Genomic DNA, 27,384 nt, shown 5'->3' with positions numbered 1-27,384 from the left:
TCCAATCCCATGTCTAACATTCCTTTTTCCTATGCGCATTCAGGCACAGTTGCAGTATTTCTGAGTCTAGAACTCCAGCTTTTACTGGCAAAGGCCAGCTCAGCTATTCTCTGAAGTCCTGTTAGTACCTATATTTAAATTCCCCTTTGGTGAGCTGAATACAAGGACAACAAAAGCAGTATAAGAAAGCACAAACAGATTTCTGCTGTCTCACCTAAGTGATAATCCCTACATTCATTCTCCTGAAAGCCCCTGACCGTCAGAGCATCGGATGAGATCTCTTCGCAAGTCTCGGGAAGTGGCTGGATGATGTCCAGTCTAGGCCGGGCACAGTATTCTCTTTCCTAGGGGAAAAATGATAGAGAAGGCTTATTTTCCTGGTTACCATAGTTTATACAAACGAACAAGCTATTCGGACTTAATTTGAGTTTAGCATTTCAGTACAAACAAATCCTCCTAAATGCTTGTCATGAACAATCACCTAATCCTGTCTTACTTTGTAAATTTTTTGTGAAATATACAGAATTATGACATTTATGAACAGCACGATCGTAGAATCTAATCCTAAAGTAGTGTGGTCAATGAGCATTCTCATTGCTTGACAGCATTTAGAATCACTACAGAAGCGTATTTCTGGGTGTGTGTGTGTGATGATGTGTCCAAAAGAGTTAAACTGAGTAAGGAAGAATTCCCCACTCCCAGTGTGAGCTGCACCATCTCATGTTCTGGGTCCTGGGCTAAAAGAACACGAGCCAGGCATCAACATTATCTCTCTCTGCTTCTGGACTTTGGATGTGATGTGAACAGCTGCCGCCAGGAGTCCCCCACCAAGCAAGCCACACTGTTTAATCATGAGACAAAACAAACCCCTCCTTTCTTAAGTTGCTTTTACCTAGTATTTCATCACAGAAGTGAGAAAAGTAATGAATCTATGGCCTGACACCAACAAACACAGCTCCATGACAGCTTGTCTACACGAATATGAATGAAGAATATTACAAACGAATTCATGTTCCAAATCACTGCTAATATGAGGAAACTAATAGTAGTGCCAAGAAGCCATAGATTAATATCCACCTCTGAACCATCCTGTGAACCAGTGGAGTCGCCTACGCTTACACTGCCATGTATAGAAGACCTTCACTGCAGATGGCTGCTGAACACAGGCAATGGGCTAATGTGACCAGGGAACTAAATTCTTAATTTTATTTGACTATAATTAGCTTGCACTTAAACAGCATAAACAGCCAGAGACTGCAGTTTCTGAAAGAGAAGCTCTAGCTTCTGATCGAGCGAAAAATGAGCTGACATTTCTGAACCCAGGGTGATAATACACAGATCACTCACTGGGCTCTCAAATGAAAAATGGAATGGAAAGGTGATCACATATTATTATTCTCAATTACACAGACTGATGGTTAAAGCATTAAGATTAAAATTAAGTGAGTCAATGGTAAATCTAGGAGGTCTAGAAAAACTGAGACTTAGGGTCAACATTGGATTTCTTGATAAAATGGGTTCTGCTTTAGTTTTTGTGCTTTGGGGATACGGGCATTGCAGGTGTGGCCCATGTGCCATCCAACTGCAAAGGAGCAATAGAGAGCACACTTGCATTCTGGGATGAAGTGGGCAGGTGAGAGGAACAAAGCAAAAAACAACAAAACCCATAGCTCTTTTACATAAAACAGTGGACCATGGATTTCTTTGAGCCCTTTTGCTAAACAAGAAGCCATTATACCAGCTTTGTATCTCACAATGGGGCTATAAGTACTGACAATCAACTTCAAGAAGAAAACACGGGGAATATACAACATAATTATCAGATTTTTTTAAAAAATGGAAAAAAGCCCCCAAGGTCCTAATGAGGAGCAGAAGGAGGGAGAACATGTACAACGAAGTCAGGACCACGAGGGGTGCACCCACCCACTGAGACAGTCGGACCGATCTATGGGGAGCTCACCAAGGCCAGCTGGACTGTGACTGAAAAAGCATGGGATAAAACCGGACTCTCTGAACATGGCGGACAATGAGAGCTGACAAGAGGCCAAGGACAATGGCATGGGGTGTTGATCCTACTTCAGGTTCTGGCTTTGTGGGAGCCTAGACAGTTTGGATGTTCAACTTCCTAGATCTGGATGGAGGGGGGAGGACCTTGGACTTTCCACAGGGCAGGGAACCCTGACTGCTCCTGGGACTGGAGAGGGAGGAGAAGAGGAGTGGGGGGAAGGGGAAGAGGGGCGGGAGGAGGGGGAGGGAAATGGGAGGCGGGGAGGAGGCGGAAAATTTTTTTTTTCAATAAAATGGAAAAAAAGAATTTCAACTTTAAACCAAAAAAAGGGAAAACTGAGACAAGAATATTTTTAAGATTTATTTATTTATGTATTTTATGCATATGAGTGTTTTATTTGCATGTATGCTTGCATGACAGAAGAGGTCATGAAATCCTATTATAGATGATTGTGAGGCACCAAGTGGTTACTGGGAATTGAACTCAGGTCCTCTGAAAGAGCAGTCAGGATTCTTAACCACCGAGCCATCTCTCCAGTCCCCAATAGAAATATTTTAAAATGGCTGCTGTGAAAACAATATTAAAAAATCAAAATCATGACAAGATGAAAAACATTTGAACCTTACTGGATCATATATGAAGCTTTGAGGGCTGGGAATGTAGTTCATTGGCCTGCTAAGTATGTGGGGACCCTGTGGTTTGATCCGTAGCATTGGGATTAGGAAAGTAGAAAACTTCTTTTATATGCAAAGAGATAGGTAACCAAAGTGACCCGTGTCACTTTACAGTCCTTGCTCCGGGGTCGTACAGTCCATGTTCTTATCTATGAACTTCTAAATAGCAACAATTTAGTTTTATCACCCTAGTACTTTGGAAAAATTCAATTCTCAAAGCATGCGCTTTATCCATGAAGGAAAGAAAAACAAAGAATTGGGAAACAGCTTAATGAAGTATAGGATACATTAGCTGGGCAAAACAGCGCACAGCTACTGAACATGCTCACACAGAAAACCACACACAAGGAGAGTGAAATAATGTGTAGGAGAACAGAGGCACACAAAGGAGCAGTAACTGCTTCAGGCAGAGACGTGTACCTACAAAAGGCGGCACATGGGAAACACTTGAGAGTATTAATGAAAAGCCATTGGAAACAGCCAAGAAAAACCTTATAGAAAAAGATTTTCAATAAGAAAAAAAAAGTTGGGTAATGGTGTACCCAAAGCTGACTGTCATTCTTTTGCCCTAACTTTATTCAGTTAACTCTGCGTTTAAGAATTGAAAGCACACACTGACGATAAATAAAGTGAGTCTCCATCCACCAGCACACTGTAGTCTCCTAAACTCTTACTTCTTCCTCTGAAAACCATCTCTTCTCTGATCAGCCCTGTGAGGACGGCCTTACTTTGGTTTTCTCCTTTCCTATACTCTTTAGTAACACGGGCTTCCCTTTTCCTTTTCCCCTTTTACTTTTTCTGATCAGTTTATTAGCCTTTCCCTTTTCCAATTTTATTGCTTCTTCCCTTGTTTTGTTCAATCACATCCTCAATCTGCCCCACACTCCTCATCAAAAAGCACTGTTCTTACTCCCCCAGGAGCCTCTGCTTTTCTGTATTTTCAAAAAATAAATAAAATAATAATAAACTGATGTCCTGCAATAGGGCTAGAAGCCAACCCTATTGATTTTAGGAGGTTTGAGGGTTCACTTAAGTCTATAGCATTTCATTGCCTAGCAACATGGGCACCCAGAGCTTCAGTTACTATAGTGATGGCTTCCTAATGCAAGTGTTCTCTCAGAAAAAGGCTCAAGTGCAGCCACCACTTCACAACAAGGGCTCCCTGGGCTTTTCTCCTCCATTTTATTCCTTATCATTTGAGAAAGAGAGAGAGAGAGAAAAAGAAGGAGGGGGATACAAGCAGGAAGAGTACACTTCACCTGCCTGCTTACTGTGAAGGGCTAGAGAATCAATTGCAATTTCTTTTATATACAGCACCCAAAAGGAAATCCTTCTCAACAAGCTCTCCTTACTCAGGCCTTGAAGCTACCTTTTCCTGTTCCAGGCAGGGCCCTGAACTCTAACAATAGGCAAACTAGGAATGGTACTGCTCTGGGTTTTAGAAGGAGCCTGGGTGTCATTAAATCCCAGCTGAGAGCTTCATCCCAACATCATGGCAACAAAATTTGGGTTTATCTGCTGCTTTCTGTTTGCAATACATTTCAATGTCTATAATCTGCACCATCACGTGAATGAGCAACAATCCCTTTCAAAGCAGGAATCGAATTACTTAGAAACATAAGGCCACTGGGAGGTAAACAAACATGTTTGTGCTCCAGGAAGGAAGGAGCTACTCTTTCAATAGCTCCCTCTGACCACTGGGATCCCTGGAGCTCCAGCTGCTGTCATCTCTGCTAATGCAATGTCAACTTAGCTTCGTCACCTTTCAACTAAAATATCAAGTGACTGATGAGAAAGAGAGAGCGAAAAAAAAGCAAAGAGAAAAAGGGCTCACTTCTTTGTGTAGCAAGGGGAACAAAGGCAGGCAATGAGTGTGACTTCTGCAGGTAAATATGTTAGTCTGCAGGGTAATTTCAGCTAGGCTTATTTCATAGGTCAAAAAGTTCTGGTCGGATTATAGCAATCTCCTCTGACAGGCAGCCTGACCTGGGCGTGATGCTAAAAGCCAACTCCTCTATATTCCTCTGTACCTGGGGAGAAGATAATTACCGTTTTTTCTGAAACCTCCTTTACGTAGGAAAGCACAACAAGCTGATCACAGAGAGGTGCGAGTCCACTAATGTAGAATTCAGTTTCAAACTGAGACACTGCAAACAAAAGGCAGAAAGGATTCACCATTAAATGGAGCAAAAAAGTGCACATGATGGCAAAGACACACCAACTGTGAACGCTACAACGCATTTAAAAATGTTTGAAATAGAAATACACGCTCAATTCCCCGATGTGATTATTGCACACTGTGTACATGCTGAATTATGATGCTATACTAAGTATGTGCCATAGTGTGTCTCAAGTTAAAGGACTTTCACCGGCAGCACTAAAAGAGCTTTACAATGATACATCCAAGGAAAGACATGCAGAAATGCAGACTTGAAAGTTGACATCACAGAAAAAATGAACATCAAAAGAGCAAGTGGGAGTGCTCCGCTGTGCCAGGTAACTTAATGATGTGCTTACATCACGTAAAGACTCTCTGAAACAATAAAACCTAACACCAACTATCTTTAATAATAAAACTATCCTTAATGAAATTACTTTCAACAAGTGGCCAAGTTTAAGTTTTTTTTTCTTAAAGGTGAAGTGCAGTGATATAAACAGTTATGCTTCGGTTAATAGAAAACATTCTTTTTTTCGTTTTGGCTGTTGACATTTCATTTAAACATCTTTTTATGCATACTTATGTATCTCATATACAGAGAAAAATAAGAAAATTAGTGTGCTTAAAGCTTAGAAAGAAATACTGTTAGTATAAATATTATTAAGAAGTATTAATGTCCTTAAAATATTATTATTGCAAGTTAAGAAGTATGCACTCTAAGGAGACGGTTCAGTGTGTAAGACTGGACTCTGCAAGCATGAGGAGTGGAGCCTGAACTCCCAGCACCCACACAAAAACCAGGCATGATACATGCGTCTTTAGTCCCAGCATTTGATGGATTGCAGGGTGGGGCAATTGGATCCCCAAAGCTCACTGGCCAGTCAGCTTAACTGAAATGGCAGCTTCTGGCTCAGAAGAGACCCTGTCTCAGGGCAACATGGCAGTGAAAGAGGAAGACACCCTCTCTGGGCTCCTGGGTTCCAACACAGGTGAGTATGCTCACACTGTCAAAAGTAACCACATACACACAGGACAGAGCCAGACCTGGCGGTGGCATTCTGCATTGCCAGCCCTTCACAGGCTGAAGAAAGATCACAAGTTCAGACTGTCGTGGTTACAGCATGAATTCAAGGTCATCTAGGTATTGCAGGGAGAGTTTGTTTCGAGGTAAGACATAAAAAGAGGGTTAAGACACAGCTCAGTGGTAGACTGCTTGTCTAACATGCATGAGGGACTGTGTCTAATCCCCAAACCTGGGGGGAGGATATGTACACCCATTGCACAGGGCAACTACAAATATTCCTATGGCCTGATGCTGAGAACGCCAATACTCTGCAGTGGGGCTCACTTGTGAGCAAACTCAATTTGGACTCATTATTATCCAGACTGTGGCCAATGTCCTGGCTATTGTCTGCACTTCCAGTTAACATCTACAATGAACACACCCTCTTTCCCCAAGTTGGGAGAACTCAAAAAAGTGTGTCATGCTGAAAGCAATATTGAGTGTTTGTGTACTCTGAAAATCTGGGCCATAACTCCACTAAACTTGACTTCAACAAGTTCCTTTAGAGTCAATGTGTAAACTTTTCTCATCTGAGAAGAAGAAACGAGATAAAACTTAAAATACAGATATAATGAGGAACGAGAGAATTTTTCTTCCTCCTTTATCTTTCCTTGATTTTCTAGTCCTTGTTTATCTTTATAACCATCTTCATAATTTAAAGTCTATACTAAAACAGCGAATCAAAAATTACTAACGTAAGTTTTACAATAGGTAAGTTTTTGGAGACAAAGTCTTATGTAGCCTAGGTTGGCTGTGAATTTGCTACATAGCTGACAAGGACTTTGAACTCTGATCTTCCTGCCTCCGCCTCCTAAATGCTGGATTTCAGGTGTTCTTATGCCTTGACACTGACTGGAGACAGAAGTGGACATGGTGTCCCGATACAAGTCCAAAGGTGGGTGCTTAGAGCTTATCTCTGCCACTGACATTTGCTTTCCCTTTTGTAAGCTTAAGATGAATACCATAAAAACAGTTTTGATAAAGAGGTTACATGGGGAAGGGTCACAAATAAGGTTATTTGAGAACCATTTCCACCTCTATCACAGTGTGGAGTAGGGAAGGCCCAGTGTAGACAGGGTAGGGTTTCTAGAGATGCTTGGAGTGCAGGGTGTGTGTGTGTGGGGGGGGAGGGAGGATGAGAGAGGACAGTGAGCAGATACTGGGATCATTTACAGAGACAGTGGCAAGATAGTTTGTTTTCTTTAAAAAAAAAAAAGAATCACTGTACTGAAACTCACAGAAGGTCAGCAAGTGGACTAAAGCATCTTCGGAAGAAAACATTTGTCAGAACTCAATGCCTTACTTTTGCAAAGTAGATGGACTAGACAACGTAGGTGAGAACACAGAGTAGTGCAGCCTGCATGTACACAACACCACCAAGAACAACAGTTTAAGACTTGAAATTTTTGTGATCAGAGCACCCTGCCCTTCTCTAGAATTTTCTGTGCTGCTATAAGGGCAAACACACTGCAGGACACAGAACCTGCGCTGTCTTTTCTGGTCCCTCTTTATCCCTTTGCCCTTCCCAAATACCAATCTATGCAGAAAAGCAGTCATCTGCAACTCTCTCTCATTCCATTCAAGTTGTTTAAGGAGTCCCGCCCTTAGCCAGCAGGTAAACCAGGAGCAGTCATGCCCAGAGAGCTTTTAGTAAGGCTGGACCCTCGACTGGCATGCCAGCAACCAATAAAAACACTTTTGGAATCATTTCCATAGCCTCAGGAATTTCTCTAAAGCAGACACACTGAAGTAAAAGTGATGTGATGCTTCATGCCAGCAAATTATAGACCTGGTAAATGGAATGAAAACTGAACAGATTAGTTAATAGACAAAGGGAGAAAAACATTCAAAGAAACTGAGCCAATAGCACATACAGGTCAGAAACCATTCAAGGCAACTTTGGTTTCAATTTAATCCCATATTCTCTAATTGGTATCTGTTACATTAGTCTTTCATGTGTCAAACTTCAGCCCCCAGAAGCCAGTGATGAGGATAGGATTCAAGCTTAGAGAAAAGAAAAAGAAACAGTTAAAGCATGCTAGGTAAAAATATCTAAACCAAATAAATGGTTATTGTTCATGTTATAAGCATAAAATTACCTTAGTGTATCAGCTAAACCCAAGTCAAGCACTAAATGACAAAGGCTCTCTGCCTTCAGAAAGGAGGACAGAATCACAGTGTGCCTGGCTCCCAGTCGTTAGAAATAACTCTGCAAACTACCCAAGCGAGGCAAGTGTGCTGCAGAGACTCACCAACATGGGAGAAGGCACAATGGCAGGTTTAAGAATAAAACAAGAACGCATACAATTTCCATTTCTCAAACTTATGTCAATCCTCCTGCCTCGGGCTTCAAGTGTGGGGACTGCAGGTAAGAGCCAAATCTGGCTACAGAACGCCTGCTAACAGGAATGCCTGAGTTAAGGTGCTTTTGTTTGGGAACAGGACAGTCTTCAGTAGATTACCTGATTCCCTCTGATCAACTTCTCTACCTATAAAATGGAAACAAAACTGCCTACCCATGGAATACTGTTCAGACTGAATAATTGAACATGTTACTTGTGATATACTTAGCATTCTGCCTAGTGGCTATTGTTATTAAAAAACAATAGATATTTCTGTAGGTGGGGTGTGTGTGTACTCCAGAGGAAGATGTCCTATTTCTGCTCTACCACTTTCTGCCTTATGCTCCTGAGACAGAGTCTCTCAAAAAACCTAGAGTTAGGCCAGCAGCCAAAAGAAAAGAACAGAAAAGAAAAGAAGAAAAAACCCTGACATCGCCCCGTTTTCACCCCTGATAGTAATGGGGCTCTGGCATGACATGGCCAAGTCCACATTTCTACATAAGTTCTGGTGATGTCAATTCAGATATTTCTGCTTGTACAGCAAGTAGTTTGCCAACTTGGCTATTTTCCCAGCCCCGTGCTTCAGATTTCCTATGATCCCACTATTAATAAGAAATATCCAAGTTCATGGTACCATATGTAAGTCTATCATACCAAGACAAGGAATGAATAAAGAACAATTCCTAGCAGAGCAAATGCAGTCATATGTAACAGCATCTAGGGAGTGTTATGATGTTCACTGTAAAATGCTTTTTCATATTTAAATACTTTTCATAATGAAGTACTAGGGAAAAGTCCAATGTAAAACAGTAAACTGAACATAAACAGTAAGCTGAACAGAAAACTACAGAAACGCCAGATCCTCAAATACAAACACCTGGTAAGACACTTCCCCGGACATGGTGTCTACTCAGACTTCTATTAGGAGAAACTGAGTCACCTGTGTACAAAGAGAACTACCTCACTGCTGCAATCTGTGTATCAAAATGATAGCAAGCATATGAAGAGAGACACTTAGATCTAAGAAAGAATTATCCCAAAGCTCTTCTGAACCATGTAAATAGACTTTCAATTTCCAGGTCACTGTGTTCCAAATCAATCCAGAGGCTGAAAACAGGATGACATGCTAAGTTTTAAGGTCACAGTGCATGACCAGCTGGAGATAATGATGTTTTACTAAAGGGAGAACAATGTGCGTTCTCTTCTCTTCCTCTTTATTCCTGCGTTCTCTAGTAGTCTGTGTAGATCTTCATGTAGTTCCTTATCTAAACGGTCTTGTTAAGCTTCCATGTGCAATCAAGACAAGGAAGTCAGTGATTAATTTCATGCAAGTCATCTGTTGCTGGCAGTAGACATCAGAAGATGATTAAAACACCCAACTTACCAAAAAAGCATCTCTCCAACTACCGTTCCATAAAGGCCTTGGGTGTTAACCACAAACTATAGTGGTAAATTACCAGTAATGTAGTCACACAAATGTCAAAGTTACATTCTTATATTTCTCTGGAAACTTTCATATCTTTAAAAACTATCAGAGCTTTTTGTTTTGCCACTTAACTATTCAGTAATGACTCTTAAGATGTTATGCATCAAGATTTTCAGAGGATCTCCCCGACAGGCAAAGGAGAAGTGGGAAGACAGAGCGAGACAGTCAAACAAATACCTTCTTCTAGGTAGAAGTCTACTCTATCCTCTTGCTCCTTGGCTTTTCTGGGTATGACTACACTCTACCTATGCATTCTGCTCATACCCAGAGCAACTGGAACTACGGACTTCTCTGAGGTTAAAAAAAGGTTTAAAACTCTACATACTATACCACAATTTCTGACTTCAAGTGCAGAACAATCCAGACTGAAAAGCCCGCACCACACTCGCCAAGTGGATGATGTAGAGCAGACAAAGCTTGCAGCATCAGAGAAACAGAGAAGCACCACACTGCTACCACAGCCACTGTTCAAAGGTGCAGGAGAATTTCACAGCAGATTCTATACAGCAAGACTTTCCCCTCTCAGGAACATAGAATGACCTAACATACTCGGCACACTTTTTCTGAGTAGCTGTTTCCTGCAGTCACCGAATTATTCAACACAGTACTATGCAATGCAGAGTATAATGTTCTAGGCCTTCGAGATATAAAATAAACAAAAATAGACCCACTAGTGTCTGCTTACACTGAAATGACAGTCCTGTGCTACCCAGAACTATATCAATAATCAAGACTGCAGGACTGCTGCAGCCATATGTATAGCAGGGCAGAGAATTCACACCTGAATGAGTAGGCGTGGCCTACTCATGGTGAAGAGATAAAGGGGGAAGGAAGAGCCTGGTGCTGTACAGGAAAGTCCCTGTGGCTGTAGCACACAGATCACAAAGAAGCGTGGTGGGAGCTGCAGCTGGACAGACAGGGATGGACAACACCAACCCTGCCATCTATTCTTTCTCCTCAGAACAATGTGAAAAGACTGACGGATAATTAATTACATGACCTGGCCTGCATGCTTACTGCGATGAAGAGACTGGATTAGTTACCAGTGGAGCAGATAAAATCGAGATGACAGCTAGCTGTAGAGCTCCAATTAAAGATGGTAGCAACTGGGGTCAGAGCAATGTGACAAAAATGAGTACTAAGAAGCTTCAAGTCAACAAAAACAACGGTCAGGACTGCACTAATTGCATCCATGCATTACCCCACACACCTTATAACCTTAAATATTCTCCGCACATTTTACCACAAGATGACTGAAACACAGAAATCTGTCTGAGGTCCTAGTGGTAAATATCAAAACCAGAATCCAAATACATGATTGTCTGACCTCAGAGCCAACAATAAAATTATTATGAGAAATAAAAATCTTTGTTTGGAAAAATGGGGGTGGGAGCTTTCCATAGTGGAGTTCCAAAACTTGAAGGCTTTCTGGATCCATTTTATCAAAGTACCAAGAGATAAGCTTTGGAGGAGGATATGGCCTTCGACTCCCACTTAACAATCAGGTGTTCTCTGCAAGTTTTACCATCACAGAATACATGGGAGGGACCCATACCTATTTCAACGTATCGATTTGGCAGATCCCTCATCTCACTGGCGTGACGTTCCTTCACTGAACATACCTGGGAAGGAAATTCATGGGTTATTTTCTAGCTTTGATAGGAAACTCTCTACAACATTTTACTCAGTATGGTGGTTTTTTTAACGTAATCATGTTATCCAAAGATGGAACACATATAAGCTACTCTAAGACGTAAAAGACAGAAATTAGTTTGAGAGGCTGGAAAGATGGCTCAGCAGATATGAGCACTGGCTGCTCTTTTAGAGAACATGGCTTCAGCTCCCAGTACCAACATGGTGGCTTACAACCTTTTGTAACTCCAGTTCCAGAGTATCCAATGCCCTCTTCTGCCTCTGTGGGCACTGCAAGCATGAGTTTCCCAGACATGCATGCAGGCAAAACACCCATACACATGAAGTAAATAATAAATTAAGCAATTAGTTTGAATAACCTATGGCAACCATTATTTACATTCCCCAACATTAGCCCAATAAAGTTACACTCTACGGCAAAGAAAGAGCACGTTAATATAAATGTGTGTTTCTAATGGCCTATTGTGAAGCTCTACTTCAGGACTGCAGACACACGCTGGAAGCATTTTGGGTAGAATAGACATCTATGATTGACCTATAAAGTCTGCTGTCTACATGCACCCTATTCCAATCACACATGCATGTGGTTGGGAAGCTAAGAGGAGTTTCCCACTGTGTGAGCAAAGACAGAAAAAGAGTAGCAAGTATGTAGCCAAAAAGTCTACTGTTTTTACTATCAGCAGTTTATCAAAAAAAAGTTTGTCTTTGTTTTAAATTATACATGTAAAATTGAGATAAAAATTGTGTACTTTTTAAAATCAGTAACTAAATATGTATCAATCTATCCCTTAATCTGACTCCTCCCCGACTCTCACACAAACACTAGATAACAAATGTTGTGTGTTGATTTTTTTTTTAGATTATCAAGACAATAAATACTTTCTTATCTCTTTCTAAATGAATGTACTTTTCAAAGTGAATAAATACAACTTTGTAATAAGAAGTGAGCATTTTTAAAGATTTGGCCTTGTATATAAGATTGAACTAGAAGTTAAGATACTGATCCCATAATTCAGTGATTAGGCTTCTTCCTTCACTTATAGAGAGTGCTATTTGACAGCCACGAGCCTAAGTATCACTAAACTATGGAACACTGTAAATCTAGTGTCTACCGTAGACAGACGAATGGCAAAAGAAGCATGAACAGTGTCAGCCCAAGGACAACACCTGGAATAGTTTCTACTGTAGAGCTACCGCTGTTCATGTGAAGGCTTGCTATAAATAATAATTATCATTTAAATATTCTTCTACCATATAAATCTTTAGTGTCATTATAATGTAGCATAATAAACTATAATAACATATTTGATTAACTTTCCCACTGTCTTCTGTTTCTATCCATGATTATCATAAACATAATAGCATGCACAATATGCTTAAATATAAACTGTTAGGGACTTTATTTAGGATAAATTACTAGTTATAAAGAGGCCCAAGGGTTAGAAATACTTGGTATTTTTTGTCTGTTCCTTTTTTTAATACACATGTCTAAACTGGTTTTCACCAGTGCAGCAACTTGGTGAAGGCCTCAGACAATGCTTCCTTAACATAGGACAAAATCCCATGGCTGCAGGCATGTGAGGATCCACAAGTATGTGACCAGTAGCTTTTCTCTTTAATTACTTTTGGATATTCTTCTCCTGTCCATTTCCCCCAGTTTCCTTCTCTTTCTGATAGACTTCTGAGTTTATAAGGGACCTATTTTTTTTTCCCATACTTACAAAGGAAACTATTAAATCATCTAAGGGGAACATTTCACAATGCCAAATGGACGGTCATTTTGATGTGCTGATAAAAGTGGTCAAGGAGATGGTTGGAGTACAGCAATAAAGAAAATATAATGTCGATATTAGCCAGCACTTTCAGAGCGATGACTGCACACCAATCCTGAGTTAGTTATTTTGTTAAAATGAGTGTGCAGCTGGCTGACGTGGGATAAGGCACTTGACTCAAGTGTGGTCGGGAAGTAGGGAATGCAATGCAGGTAGGCAGGCTTTCTGGAAGAAGGGACATGGAAGAGGAACCAGGAAGGCAAACAGGTACATGGGACAAGTCTTTCAGCTAGAAGGTCAGACAGAAACTGAAAATATAAGATATGGGGCAGAGATGAGGCCAAAAAAGAACAACGAGGTTGGATCATACACAGCCTTGGGAGGCATGGTGAAGATCAGTCCCCGCATGATAATAGCACATCTCAATAGCTTTACAGAAGAAACGGACCTCCGACTGCAGTCTCTATACACTCTTCTAGCTACACTGTGGAGGGCAGAGACGAGAGCCAGGGAGACTTGACGGAAGTTAAAAGAAGTGAAGACAGAACCTTGAGAACCTGTGGACTGACCGAACTTTCTGACACATAGACACCCATGAAAGGCAATGCCACCATGTTTAATCTAAGATGAGAAACCTGAGACTGAAAGTTACTCAAAACCACAGCATTAGAGTTAAAGGGCTAACGCATATCCGTGATCAGAGCAAGACTTGGGCACCACTCCCTGGCTGCTAGACGGCTCTACTCCCCTGCTCCTCAGCTCTGTGGTCTGAAGCAGCAGGTTCAGAGAGTGCACAGGCAGATATCCTCCAGTGAGCTTGTGGCCTGCACAGAACACATCAAAGATTTGAAGGCCATTTCCTTTTAGGCAACCTTTTACCCATGGACGCCAAGATGCTTCTTTTAACTATCTCCTCCACATCTCCACATGGGCATCTTTTTTCTAGAAGCGAACTCCATGAACAGGAAAGTTTCACCTTCTAGTTCCTTAGGTAACACTGACTTCTCTTTTTCTTATATCCCTTGTTCAATCATTACTAAATACTGAACGTTCACTTTCATAATACACCACAGTCCAGTCTCTCTCACCAGCTCCACAACACAGGTACAAGAAGACATTACACTACTATCTAACAGCAGTGGCCTCCTGTCTGCTCTCTCCTTTCCACTGTCTCTGCTATATAGCTCTACACAACCATAGTGATCCTTATACAAGTTAGGTCATTTAACTAACTCTACTGTAGCATCCTCTGCTGGCCTCCCACCTGACTCAATGAGAGGTCAGAGATTTCCCAGGGCCCATAAGCAGGATACTACCCACTCTAACGCTCTCCCACTGTCTTCCTCCATCCTCTTCCCCACCTGCTCCACTCTTGACAATGGTTTCCAGCTGCTCCATCTCAGCACCTCCTCAGACCTGCACAACTTCCCCCTCTCAGAGCTCTCACTAACAAGACGGTAGCTTTCCAAGAGCCCCCCTTCACCTTCATCCTCTTTAAATGTCCTCTATTTACCATCACCAACAGGTGCTTACTTGCTCTTTGATTTCTGTCTGTCTTCCTTTACCAGAACAGAAACTGGTCTGTAAAAGAAAGAACTAACTTGCCTTTTGTTGTATCTGTGGCAGCCACTGCCTGCAGGTGCTCGGCAAGTGTTTGGTGGTCACACAAAATGAACAGAGCATATCTCTAATATATGCTTTATTGCGCTGCTTCTAGTTGTTCTTCTCCATCAAGATTGCTCACCAAGATTTTGAATTGAGAAATGCTCAAAATATGACTTAGTCTGAAGAAGAAAATCCCTAATAAAGTAACATACTTGACATAAAATTTATAGAACATTATTTAAGCATAGAGAAATATGTACTCATTATCTATGACTGATCTAACACATAACCACAAATCTGTAAGTTTTGCACAGAAATGCAATCACTTACAGGTCTACAGCTTCAAGACTAACCACTTTCACTAATCAGGAGACACGAAGTGTGGGGCAGGGCAGCACTTCTTTGAAGGCTCTGAGAGAGAACCTAAGCCTGGTCAGCTTGTTCTCTCCTAGATGGACAACTCAGGGCAGTCACTCCATCGTAAACTGAATCACGTATTTTTTTCTCATATATGCCCTTCAAGTCCAATCTACAGAGAAGAGAACCCGCATGCCAGCACTGTGAGGACAGGAAGAGCATGGATGGGCAGCAGGGCCCCACACCAGCCGCTGTCACACTCGTCCTCTCTACTCATGTCTCTCATTTCCCTTACAGGGTTTACGTTTTAATAGGTGACATTTATAAGCTACTACAATGTGCCAAGTTCTATACCCTCCTGTATACATCTAAGAGGAAAGTGGGGAAAATGGAATCAATCTCAAGTCTGTCTGACTCTGAATGTTAAACTATTGCTGGGATACTTTTTTCATGTTTTCCCCTCAGCTAAATCTTAGTTTCTTTTTTAAATTATGTATTGCATCTTTAAGGGAAAGGAATAGCTTTTGAGATTCAAGTACTTACTCTAGCAGAAGCACTGGTAAGCATGAAATAAAGACAGTTGGGGTCTGGAGGCAGCTTTACTTTATCAGGGCACATATGAATGAGATAATCAAATGTAAGAAAAATGTTCTTAAATCAAATTATAGATAATGAGCCAGGGTATCTATGTCATTAAATTAGGAAACATGCAGGGTGATTTAATCTTATGCCATTACCATCAATAACTGAAATGAAACCAATGGTCACAGATAAAGACAAAGGAAGGATAACATGGAGATGAGCGCCTAACAAAACCACCAAGGCCAACCACGTGTTCCATAAACAGCTAAGGGACTGAAGTGGGATTGGGGGAAATTAAAACAGAACTCAACAAATACAGCGTCATCCTGAGAACAGAAAAGAGCAATTCCTTTGCACATCATAGAAAAGAAGGAACACATCTTAACATCTGTACTCATGAATAAACTGTTCTATCACCACAGCATTCAGGTAAAAATATTAGGTCTCCCAGAAACACATCTGTGAATACAAATCTTTTCAGACAACTCTCAACAAAGCTGTAATGATTTGGGTTTAATATAAAGGCCGGGTAAACCACCTTGATGGAAGTTCCCCAGCCAATAATAAGTGTCACGGGGTCCTTCCAGCAGAGGCTGCAGGGATACATATCTGGGCGAAGACTTATATCATCTCGGGGAACATTGGTGATTCTTTGCTTGGAGGTAATGTCAAAAATCTTCACACCCTAGAAAACAAAACCATGTTAAACATCCTGCATTCTGGGGAAGGAACATAACATTAGGTGTGCTATATCAAAACAATGATGGTGTTTACTGGGCATACCAAGGAGCCACACAAAGGCACGGTCTTGTTTTATAGAAACCACATGAGAACCAAAACTGAAGGCAACCTCCACACTTCTTCCTGGACAGAGGCTGCATTATTAGTGGATAACATGGGTGCTGTAAACCCAACACAAACATGCACCACACAGATATACCCATTTTACTCACAACCTGACAGTGGACAGGCACTTCTGATGGAGCTTCCTACACAGGAATGAGTTTGGTTCTTCAGAAAGTGTTGGTTCTGAAAACCCATCCATTCAAAGAAAACTACATGGGACATTTCACACTGCTCAAATGGAAACATCAAGAATACTGCCTGCTGAAGATGGGCCTTGAGACCATGGTCGTTTACTTTTGTTGGGAACCAAGAAAAGTAAGAAAAAGTCCAAACAGTAGGGTTGAACTGAGAAGCTTTCTACCATTTCTAACTGAATGGACTGATTTTTCTCAACTATGTAATGAAATTTCAGAAAATATGACAGATAAGAAAAAAAACCATTTTTTAAACTTTCTCCAACTCCCCACTTTATTAAATAAACTTTAAATCAGTGCAATATTGAAAGTACAATACACGTTTTCTAGGGAGGCCTGTGTTTTGGCCTATGATTATACTGGAAGCAAAGAAGAAATAAAGACATTCTGTACTTGCTTCTAACAGTGGCCCATGGGAAACGGGTAAATGGCAGAGCTCATTCCTGAAGCAGTGCTTCAATTATTAAAATGGCTTTTCATTCTCTTGGCCACTCCATACTTCAAAATTCTTACTCTAAAACATAGTCTACAGTGTGTTGGGAATTAATATACTACAAACCCCAGCGTGATCTGCCTTCCTCTGGCTCGGAGGGGTGGAATCAGTGTCTCTTGTGTTTATAAGAATCATCCCCCACCACGTGTCATCATCTTCTCTGCCACAGACCTTTCCATCTCGCCAACCTTCTGCCACTGCACAAGTGTTAGAGACAGACATGTGCCTTTACCATGTTATTGGCCCAAGCAATCAGATGGCCTCTCCACTTCACGCTCCTTATGTTCCCTTCGCCTTCGTGCAGGACAGAAGACTTCCATCTGTTCATCCACGTCCGTTCAAACAGCAGCAGCTGAGGACACAGCAAAACACGGATTTTCAGATACCAGCGTCACACTGGTCTTTTACTCACCGTTTCTGTCTGTCAGTGTCACCAAACGACAAATAAACCATTCTAAATAATTTGTGTGTGTTCGTGCTTGTGTTTATTTTTTATTAGGTAACCTACTTTTGGAAAGAATCCCCTACATATCTTGAACTGCCTGTATCAATCACTATTTAAATAAGATTCCAGCACTGAGGTTATGACAAATCTCAGCCACAAGATGGCACCACAACACCAGGACTCTGGGCAAACAATGCCTTCCTGACTAGCAGCTTCAGGGAAGCTTTCCAAATAAGGAACTAGGAACTAATTCATTTTGTAAACCAGGAAATCAAAATCTCTTAAATTCTTCTCTGACAAGACAGTCATCACAGATTAAACTGCTTTAGTTTGAAACGGTCTGCTTTTCTTTCATTTAATCCAAGACAAATAATTTGACAGTATCTTTTGAAGAGTAAATTAAATTACAAAGTATGGACAATTTGTTTTAGGATTTAGGGTTTTTAAGAATTCCACAGTAGGTAGACACTGTGTAAAGAGAAGAATCTATTGTGAAATCTCTACTGGAAATTTTAATATAAAATATAATTGGTAAAAACTCCTTAATCCTGAAGAAGATAGAGTTCTGATAATTCATGGATTATAAAATATTTTTATTGATATACCCAACTTCAATTCTTTAAGCTATGGCACTTATACAATGTGTCACTCAAAGCACATCATCCAGGATTATGTGTTCTACGCTGTATGCTGGTACTGAGAACACATGCCATGACAGAACTACTGTTGGCCTAGCATTTTGTAGAATTGTGGGCCTACAATCTCTTTGCCCTCCAAATCTAGGATTACTGGCAGGTGCCACCATAGCAGGCAAGGAAATATTCAAAGCTCCTATGTCAGTTCACCTCTGTGTTCTATGTATCTCCAACCGTGTCGGAAGCATCGGGGAGGAAAGAATATGCATGAAGACTAAATTTACATTTTACTTATATTTCCTACATATCTATTTCATTCTTTACATTTCCACAATTAGACTTGATATAGAAAAGAAAATGCGCATTCTCACAAGTAAGTTGAATATACTCATGTTAATGTGCTATAAATGCTTGAAGTTAACTGTACAAAAGTCAGCTGACCTCACCATCTGTCTTCCATCAGAAATACCCACCAGTTTCACTGATCCTCTAATCACCCATCCTTAGTTACCTCGCTATAAATCTACAGGGTGTCCCTGTACTGAATTCAGAATCTTCCCCTTTGTGTCACACAGGAAAAGGACCTAGCCAGGATGCTGCCCAGTCACTTGATGGAGTGATGCATTTGCTACAAGGTTGAAATTGGGAAAAGAAGGAAAAATTTAAGAATGTATTTTTAGCAACAGGAAAGGATTACTAACTAATCCACTACCAATAAGCAGTTAATAATTATTCTTACCAGGAGAACCTGGTAAGATCACAGACTCTCCTCCAGTCTGGCCGTGGCCTTGGTCTGGAGGGGACTGTGAGAAATAGGCGGGGCACAGCGAGTGCTGACCACTCGCTGGCTGAGTGGAGAGGAAGAAAGCCTGGTAAAGTGGCAGCATATTACTCCCGCCATCAATTCCCACTTCAGGACCAACTCGGTACTGAGAGGAAAGACAAACAATATGCACTGTGTTTAAAAAGTTAACCCACTCCAAAGTTTAAATGAAAATTTCTACAAACTCTATAAAAAGTTAGAAAACCCAGTAAATGCTATGATTTAACATTCTCCCTAAAACAGCCTGCCAAAAGCCGCTCGGCTGGGTGCCAGAGTGCCAGCCTGCATGCTCAGTGCTTAGGGTGGCTCTGGGGCTACTCCTGGGAAAACCACACTGAAACACAGTGGCTCAGGTGCAGAGGCCGAGCTGTCACCACTCCCGCTGTCACCATGAAAAGCACAATTGGGAAGGAACGTGGGACACTGGAATTGCTGGGCACCTACAGAAGGCTCAGTACCCGAAAAGAATTGATATTAGCCAGGGAATGGGATAAAACTCTCACTGGGGACGCCACAGGCTAAAGATATCCCACAGAGAAGACAAAAACTTTAAAAGTTAGATTTAATCCTTCATATCACCATTCTTCAGGGATGACAAAAATAATAAAGGACAATGGAAGATTAAAAAATACTTCCAAACTTTGTAAGAGGGAAAATCATATTGCAATTAGAGTTCTAAACAGGAGGACAGCCATGTCACAAAGCCAACTAACCTTCAAGGAACCAATCAAATGGGAAAGGGGTAAGAGCACAGATATGGATGTTAAGCTACACAGAAGTCCAACAAAGACACTTCACTGAAGTCCGGAAAAAGAGCTTTAGTTTAGTTGCATCAGTTAACCATGTGACTCTCGTGGAGGACCATAGAAAATCCCAAAGGATTAATTCTAGTTATTCCCAAAGTACTAGAAATTCATTTGAAAGAAAAAAAGTGAGACAATATCAATTTTAAAAATTGAGCAATTAGATGAAAGGAGGTAGATTTTTCTTGCTGTATATTAAAACATTTAAAAAGTACAGAAATGCCCTAAAACTGACTAGATAAAAGAAGTCATTCTGCTCTTCTTTCACCCCAATTCACAGCCCCCTGACCCCCAATCTCGTTATGGTTTCCTGGTTTCTGCAGTAATTCCATGCCATATACTTACATCTGAAGAAATCCAGCGGGGATGCCTCTGAACCACAACAAACAACAATGGCAAAATATCCCTAAGGGTAACAGTGACATTCATATCTTGGCAGTAACAAACTGCTATATAACTGGAGTTAAGGCCTGATGAACAGGAAGGGAACCAGGCCTGGTACCAGAAACCTAGATAACTACCATCCAGGGCTCATGGGATCATGAGCAAGCGTCTTCTGTAAGTCATGTCTCTCTAGTTGCTTGGTCCTGTTATGTGCTTTGTAACCATACTGGTCCAATCACAGCACCGCTATTCAGTAAAGGCACCCTCTTCCCTCTTTACATTGAGGGACACAGATGGGCCCTATGTTTGGCCTGCACAGTGATGCTCTGGGCCCCGCAGAAGGCTCTCTGGACTTGGATGGCATTCGCCTCTTAAGCTCTCTGCACCTAAGCAGTTCCTCTCCTAGCATTACGTCCCTGGATCCTTGGCAGTGCCTCTCATCCCTCTTCACCTGGCTGTATTCCTCACTCACAAGTTCTCGCTTCTAAGCCTCAACTTCATGTGTCTGCCAGTAATGGATGAAATTTTTATCACTGTCCTTCAGTGGGATTTACTCCAAGGGACACAGGGCTTCACTCAGGAGATCAGCACCAAATGATGCACTTCCATTTACTGTCTTATCCTAATCGAGGGGAATTCTGAGTAGGAACACATTTTCTAGCAGGAATGCCAAGGAAAGTTCTGCACTGATGATTTAGAGAAAGATAAACTACTTTTCTTACACACATTCCGCACTAATTTAAGTACCACAAAGCTATCTGCCCCTATTTCACTGACATTTAATAAAATCCATTTCTTTCTTCTAGTCGTAAAACTGCCTAGAGACCCACTGAGCATGAATGCTCTACAAAGCATTTTCGGGCTCAGTCATTGAGCGAACTGGCCTTAAAAGCAGCTGGTTAATTTATTTGGTTTGTCTTCCACATCCTGTATTATCGAATTGTCATTATCCCAATACTGAGAGCAATTTAAGCTCAATGGGAGCTAAGTACATAGAGAGGAAAAGCTGTTTCCAAGAGGTCTATATTTTTGTTGCTGTTGGAGAAAGTATTTTAGGGCTTTATTTCCCATAAATCCACATTCTGGCAGTCAGCACTCTCAGTACTTATATTTCAATAGGAGCCTTCACATACCAGCAATATACTTTATTCTTCTGTTTTGTGCTGATAGATGTATCTAACACTTTTCTACATTACAGAGTGGTGTAGCATGCACACCCCAGAATCTCCCACACCTGCGTCAGATCCCTAACAGGTTGCAATAAAGCCTCTGGTTCTGGTCCCAGTGCTATCATTATTAATCACCCACTCTCCCCTGACAGAGGTAGGTATATGTTTCAACCGTGGTCAGCTGAAGATCTTCCAAGTTTGTGAACAGCATAACTTGTTAGCCTTCCTCAACACCTGCAGTGATGCTTGCTTTGAGCCAGACCAAAAAAAAAAAAAGGAAAGTCTTGGGCAGTGAGGATCATGCCATGGGAAGCAGATATGGAAGACACCAGGTATGGTCCTATAGGAAGGACCAAGGGTTTCAAGAAAAACAGATTCCATAAAAGATAACCTATACTAAGTCAGATGAGAAATTAGACAACATGGTGGGAATAGCAGGGTGGTAATGGTATACACTTTAACACTGGGGAGGCAGAAGCAGGTGAATCTCTGAGTTCGAGGCCAGCCTAATCTACAGAGAGTTTCAGGTTTGCCAGGGCTATACAGAGAAACCCTGTCTTGAAAAAACAGTAATTAATAATAATAATAATAATAATAATAATAATGTGGGAATCTTTTAAAAACATAAATCTCAGCAAACAGAACCTAACAAGGCAATCTCAGTAAAACAAGACAAAGGTATAATGGTAGTCAGTCTTAGTATAGGACTTAAAGACTTGAGAAAGATAAAAAATAAAGTTCTAAAAGCGGAAAACACAGGACTGGAGAGATGGCTCAGTAGCTAAGAGTACTTTGCTGCTTTCCCAGAAGATCAGAGCTTAGTTTTCAGCATCTACATCAGGGCTAACTGGCCTCCATGGGCACCCACACATACAAGGCACAGACCACGTATATCCTCCCATAACTAAAACTGAAATAAGTCTTTCCAGTGGAAAAGACAACTGAATGAAACATTAGCCACTGTGGAGAAGGTGCTGGCTGTGTACAGCAGGGAGGAGCTATAATTCTGACACAGCCATGAGTAGCCAAGTAGCCAGCAGTGTAAGTGGGAACCTTCATCTTGCTTCTTGCTTTGACTCAGGACCAAGGTTTAAAACATAGTTTTTTTGTTTGCTTGGTGTTTGGTTTGTTTTAATCTCCACCAAGAAAGATCATACAATATAGCGAGAAAAAGGGACATTCAAGTATATTCTTGCTTTAAACTCACTGTTCATTTCTGGATGTTATAATCCTTCAGACTTCTTTTTCTAAAGGTGATTTCATGTGCTACAGAAAGCACCATGCATACAAGGAGTCCCACAGCCTGCATGATCATCTATATGCTTTATAAGAAGTATAGGAAACATGATGCTAAGCACCTGGAAGCTAGCTAATTTTCTGAAAACTGTATGGACATATTGATAGTTGAAAACAAAACAAAACTGAATCATTGTAAGGTAAAGTCTACTTAGCAATCAATAGCTTCAAAGTAGGAAATCAACATGAAAAGAAGATACTAAATACCAGGGGTCCGATGAGGAGCAGTTTCTTTTGTATTGTAAAACAGATGACAGATAAAAATCTGTGGATCAACCTATCTACCACTACAAGCTAAAATATCAACTTACCCATTCTGAAAGATAGACCATTTAACCCTGTCACTGTAATACTTACAGATGCAAGTTCATGACTATAAATGTCTGAGAAATGATTGAAACATTTATTAATAATAATAATTCTGCTACTATAAGAAAATCTTCCACACAGATCCATAACAACAGACTTAACAGATATGGGATCATATTTCAGATTGTGGCCACCTAAGGATGTATCTCGAGGCCTGGACTTGAGGTCAGACCTTCCGCAGCAGGGAAGAGAAAATCTCAAAGTTGTTCACATCTGAACTCATGTCCAGTGTCAGGAACAAAAACCTCTAATTTTATGTGCATAGTACTTCAACTGTAAATGGACCACTGGAGGGGAAGCCTGGCAAGCAAGATATGAAAAAGAAATACAAAACTGATAAATTGGCATAATATAAATTTATCTGAATTAATGGATTTGCATACTTGAATAAACCCTTCATAGTTCTATATAAAACAAAGGTGAGGAAAAACCTTAAGATCATGACTGCCATCTACAGAAGAAGCAAAGTTAAATGAGTTCAACTCAATTTGCTATCATCCATCACCTTCCCTATCATCTTTATGAAAGGCTGATACTAACGGGCACACAGTCAGTCATGGGTAGGTCTATAAAAGGTGCAGAACCAACGGGTTTTGAACAGACTCACATCTATAAGATGTGATATACACATGCAATCATTTGTAATTTGCAATCAACATATGAAACTACTTCTTATACACTTCAATTTCTACTTGTAAGTTTTATTTTTATTTGGACTTCTATATAGTATCTCTCTGGGAAGAGAAATAATTATCCCAGATCTAAACAATATTGGTAAAAAGGCTTAAGGCTACTCAGTAGGCAGCAATAATTTGTGTTCAAACTGACAACAAATATCAAGTGGACAGTCTTCAATGGCCTGGTTTCCATTATAATATTAAAAGCTGCCCAGAGCAAAGAATGTCACCAGACATATTACAAAGGTAGATATGGATGTGAATAATACAAATGTTCAAAATTTCTAATAGTTAAAAGACTTGCAGAATAACATTTGTCAGAGAACACAATGAAGTAAGCTATTCACACATAGCTGGTATAAATGAGTATACATTGTTTGAAATGTACATTTATTTGGCAATGTGTTCAAATACATAAAAAGTAGTCATAATCATTGATTTAATAATTCTAATCAAAAGCAGGAAAATAGTTCAACCAACAGACAAAAGATCATGCCCAAAGATTCATAAATTCAGCAAACAAAGAAAATGGCCAAGTACAAAACTGCCATAGAGATAGGAAAATATGCTTGATGGCTAGTTATTATATCTAGAGTATTAATATCTAGAATTATAACAAATTAACAAAATTTAATCACCAAAAGAACAAGCTATTCAATAAATGGGTAACTGGTCTAAACAAATACTTCTTGAGAGAAGAACAAATGACCAATAAATATATGAAAAAACATGATTTTTTGGCAGCAGGGAACTCGAATTTCATGTGCTTGAGATTCACCATAGTCAGAATGGCTTTTACAAGAAACACTGCAAACGCTGGTGTGAATGTGGGAGAAGGGCCCTATCACCTGGTGTCAATGAGAATGGAAATCAGTCACTGTGAAGTTGGTAGGAAAGCTCCTCAAAAAACTAAAAGCAGAACTCTCTTATGATTCATGTCACTCCTAAATATATAATCCCAAGAACTCTAGTCATACCACAAAGATATTTGTCCATTCATGTTTTGCAATATTATTCTTAATAATTAAATCATGAAATAAACCTAGGTGCCCACCAGCAGAGGGAAGCATAAAGAAAATAAGGCATAAATGCATAATAGAATACTAGATAATCACAAAGAATGATATGTCACTTGTAAGAAATGAATGAAAATGGAGATTATGCTGAATGAGATAAGCCAGAAAGACTTTAAAAAGACAACCTATAAATAGAAGAGAAACCATTAGGGAAAGGAAACAAGGGAAGAGAGAGACAAACAATGACAAATAGGAAGAAAGAAAAGAGTGGGTTATAAAAAGGGTAGATAAAATCAAAACACACCATATGTATTATGGAAATAATAGTGAAGAATAATAATAGTGACTCATAGTTTCACAGTGAAGCCTATTAATTTGTACAACTAATACACATTGGTGGGCTAGATCTGGAGCTCAGCTGCTAACAAGCATGAGGTCCTGGGCTCTAATCCTAGGACAATATAAATCAGATGTGATTATGTACACTCCTGTATCCCTACCAATCAGGATATGGAGGGAGATGGATCAGAAGTTCATGGTTATCCTTAGCTACATTAGCAGTTTGAAGCCAGAACTCTTGGTTATGTAAAACCCTGTCTCAAAAATTCATTAATGATAATAATAATGATCAAAAGCATTTCTACCTTCATCACAGTCAACATCAAGTAGACTGTTGACAAACAGATACAAACTAAATGTTCAATAACAGAAAAATAGCTAAGAAAAAGAAACAGACCTGTAGAATGGACTAATCAGGCAACTATCAAACAATACCGAATAAACAACTTCAAGAATATAGGGAATTTCATATACTACAAATTTGTAAGTAAAAACAAGTCCTAAATTGAGATGACTTTATGCATTCTTTCACTATTTTATTATAAAATAAATGAATGCTTCCAACAAAAAGGATGAAGTGAATGCCAATGTAGACAAACAAGTATGTTCATAATCCTGTTCAGACACACCACAACCACTGATTTGGTGTATAGTCATTCCCAAATGTACCTATATACATAATTATATTTCAAAAACAATGCCATGAGACCCCTGCCCTGGAAAAGTATGTCAACAAAAACACTTTATCAGATGCGGGCACTTTGCTTATTCCCTCTGACAAAGAAAATGGTTGACATTTGGAAAGGGCCCGCTTTCTCACTCATAGGGAAGTCTTGGTCTTCTAACAAACAAGCAACTTCACAGAGCACCAGCAGTGTACAAGGCCACTCTTTGAGCATGAAGGATCTCGGTATAAACAAGATCACTTCATAACCATATCTCAATGAATGCATTTCCCAAAAGTAATTGCACAAAAATACACAGGATGAATCCTGTCTAAAGTGAGAAACTCTGAAGTTCTTTATGCTTCAGCCTTGACTTAGCCTCTGTCTTCCTAAATACAGCTTATTTACATACTCAAGAAGACAATTACTCTGGCCTCTTTACAGCATCCATTCTAGAACAAACACTTGTCTTCTTACGCCTCCTCCAAATCACATCCTGAAATTGCCTCCATCTTAAAAGATCATCCTTCTGCCATCCTCCTAATACGCCATGGCAGCTCTGATGATCCATGGCTGATATAGGGCACACAGCCCACCTAGGCTATTTAGTCTGTTCCAATCTTCACTCTTAAAAATAACAAGGAGGAGCAAAAAAAAAAAAAAAAAAAAATAACAAGGAGGAATACTGGTTGAAAGTTTAAAAATAAAAAAAATACCACTACAAAATTTCTCCACAGTAAAACTTACATTCTTAAATACATACATACAAAGAAAAGTACCTGTTCACATTTCTTTCTCCAATGATTCACATTAACTTCTCACCAGATCATCATTCCGATTAATGAATGATCTTACTAATGTCATTCCACTACTACTTACCCACCAGCATTCTTTTGAAAACCACCACCCACTGTCACAATACAGGTGCATACAGTAACACTATCTGGAACCCTCCACAAAGATGTGCTCAACAAGCAGATTGGAGCTCTTTGAAATGAGCATTTTAGGTTGTATGAGTGATACTAACTAACAACAGTTGCACCTGTAACCCCTTGTTTTACTCAGTCCTACATAGAAAGGAAGGGAGGGAAAGAGGGAGGGAATATTAGTAACAGTGGATCTGTATTATGCCCCACAAGAAAATATGATGAACATCTTCCCACTAACGGACAAATCTAACACTCAAATATGCAATGAGAAATGCAGCAAATGAGAAGCGGCAGTGGCTTGACTGCTCCAGGAAGAGAAGGAGTCAAGGAGGTGCTATGATCAATACACATAAGCCATACATAGAGAGAACTGAAGCACAGTCCGCAAAGTGCTTGACTTCTAAGTACAAAGGTATGAGTTAGATTCCCAGAGCCCATGCAAAAGAAGACAACCATATGCTTTTAATTCCAGTATTGGGAAATCAAAGGAAGGCAGATTGTTTGTGACTCAATGACTAGCCATCCTAGTCTACACAGTGAGGTTCAGATCAGTGAAAGACCCTCTTTAAAAAAGAAGAAGGAGAAGGAGAAGGAGAAAAGG

General features: G+C 40.2%; 1 protein-coding gene across 1 annotated transcript in view; it reads right to left on the bottom strand.

The window, feature by feature from the left end:
- The window catches only part of Vps41 (VPS41 subunit of HOPS complex), a 147,729-nt gene that overhangs the window by 38,467 nt on the left and 81,878 nt on the right, over positions 1-27,384 (bottom strand). Inside the window, exons 8-12 of the mRNA XM_057787300.1 lie at positions 17,466-17,585; positions 16,239-16,385; positions 11,287-11,353; positions 4,732-4,829; positions 215-344 (exon numbers count right to left, since the gene is read on the bottom strand). Of these exons, the coding sequence (XP_057643283.1) occupies positions 215-344; positions 4,732-4,829; positions 11,287-11,353; positions 16,239-16,385; positions 17,466-17,585 (562 nt within the window). The remainder of the gene's footprint in view (positions 1-214; positions 345-4,731; positions 4,830-11,286; positions 11,354-16,238; positions 16,386-17,465; positions 17,586-27,384) is intronic.

The sequence above is a fragment of the Chionomys nivalis genome, chromosome 13 (assembly GCF_950005125.1).
Source record: "Chionomys nivalis chromosome 13, mChiNiv1.1, whole genome shotgun sequence".
Classification (NCBI taxonomy): domain Eukaryota; kingdom Metazoa; phylum Chordata; class Mammalia; order Rodentia; family Cricetidae; genus Chionomys; species Chionomys nivalis.
This window is presented reverse-complemented; position numbering and strand designations above follow the sequence as displayed.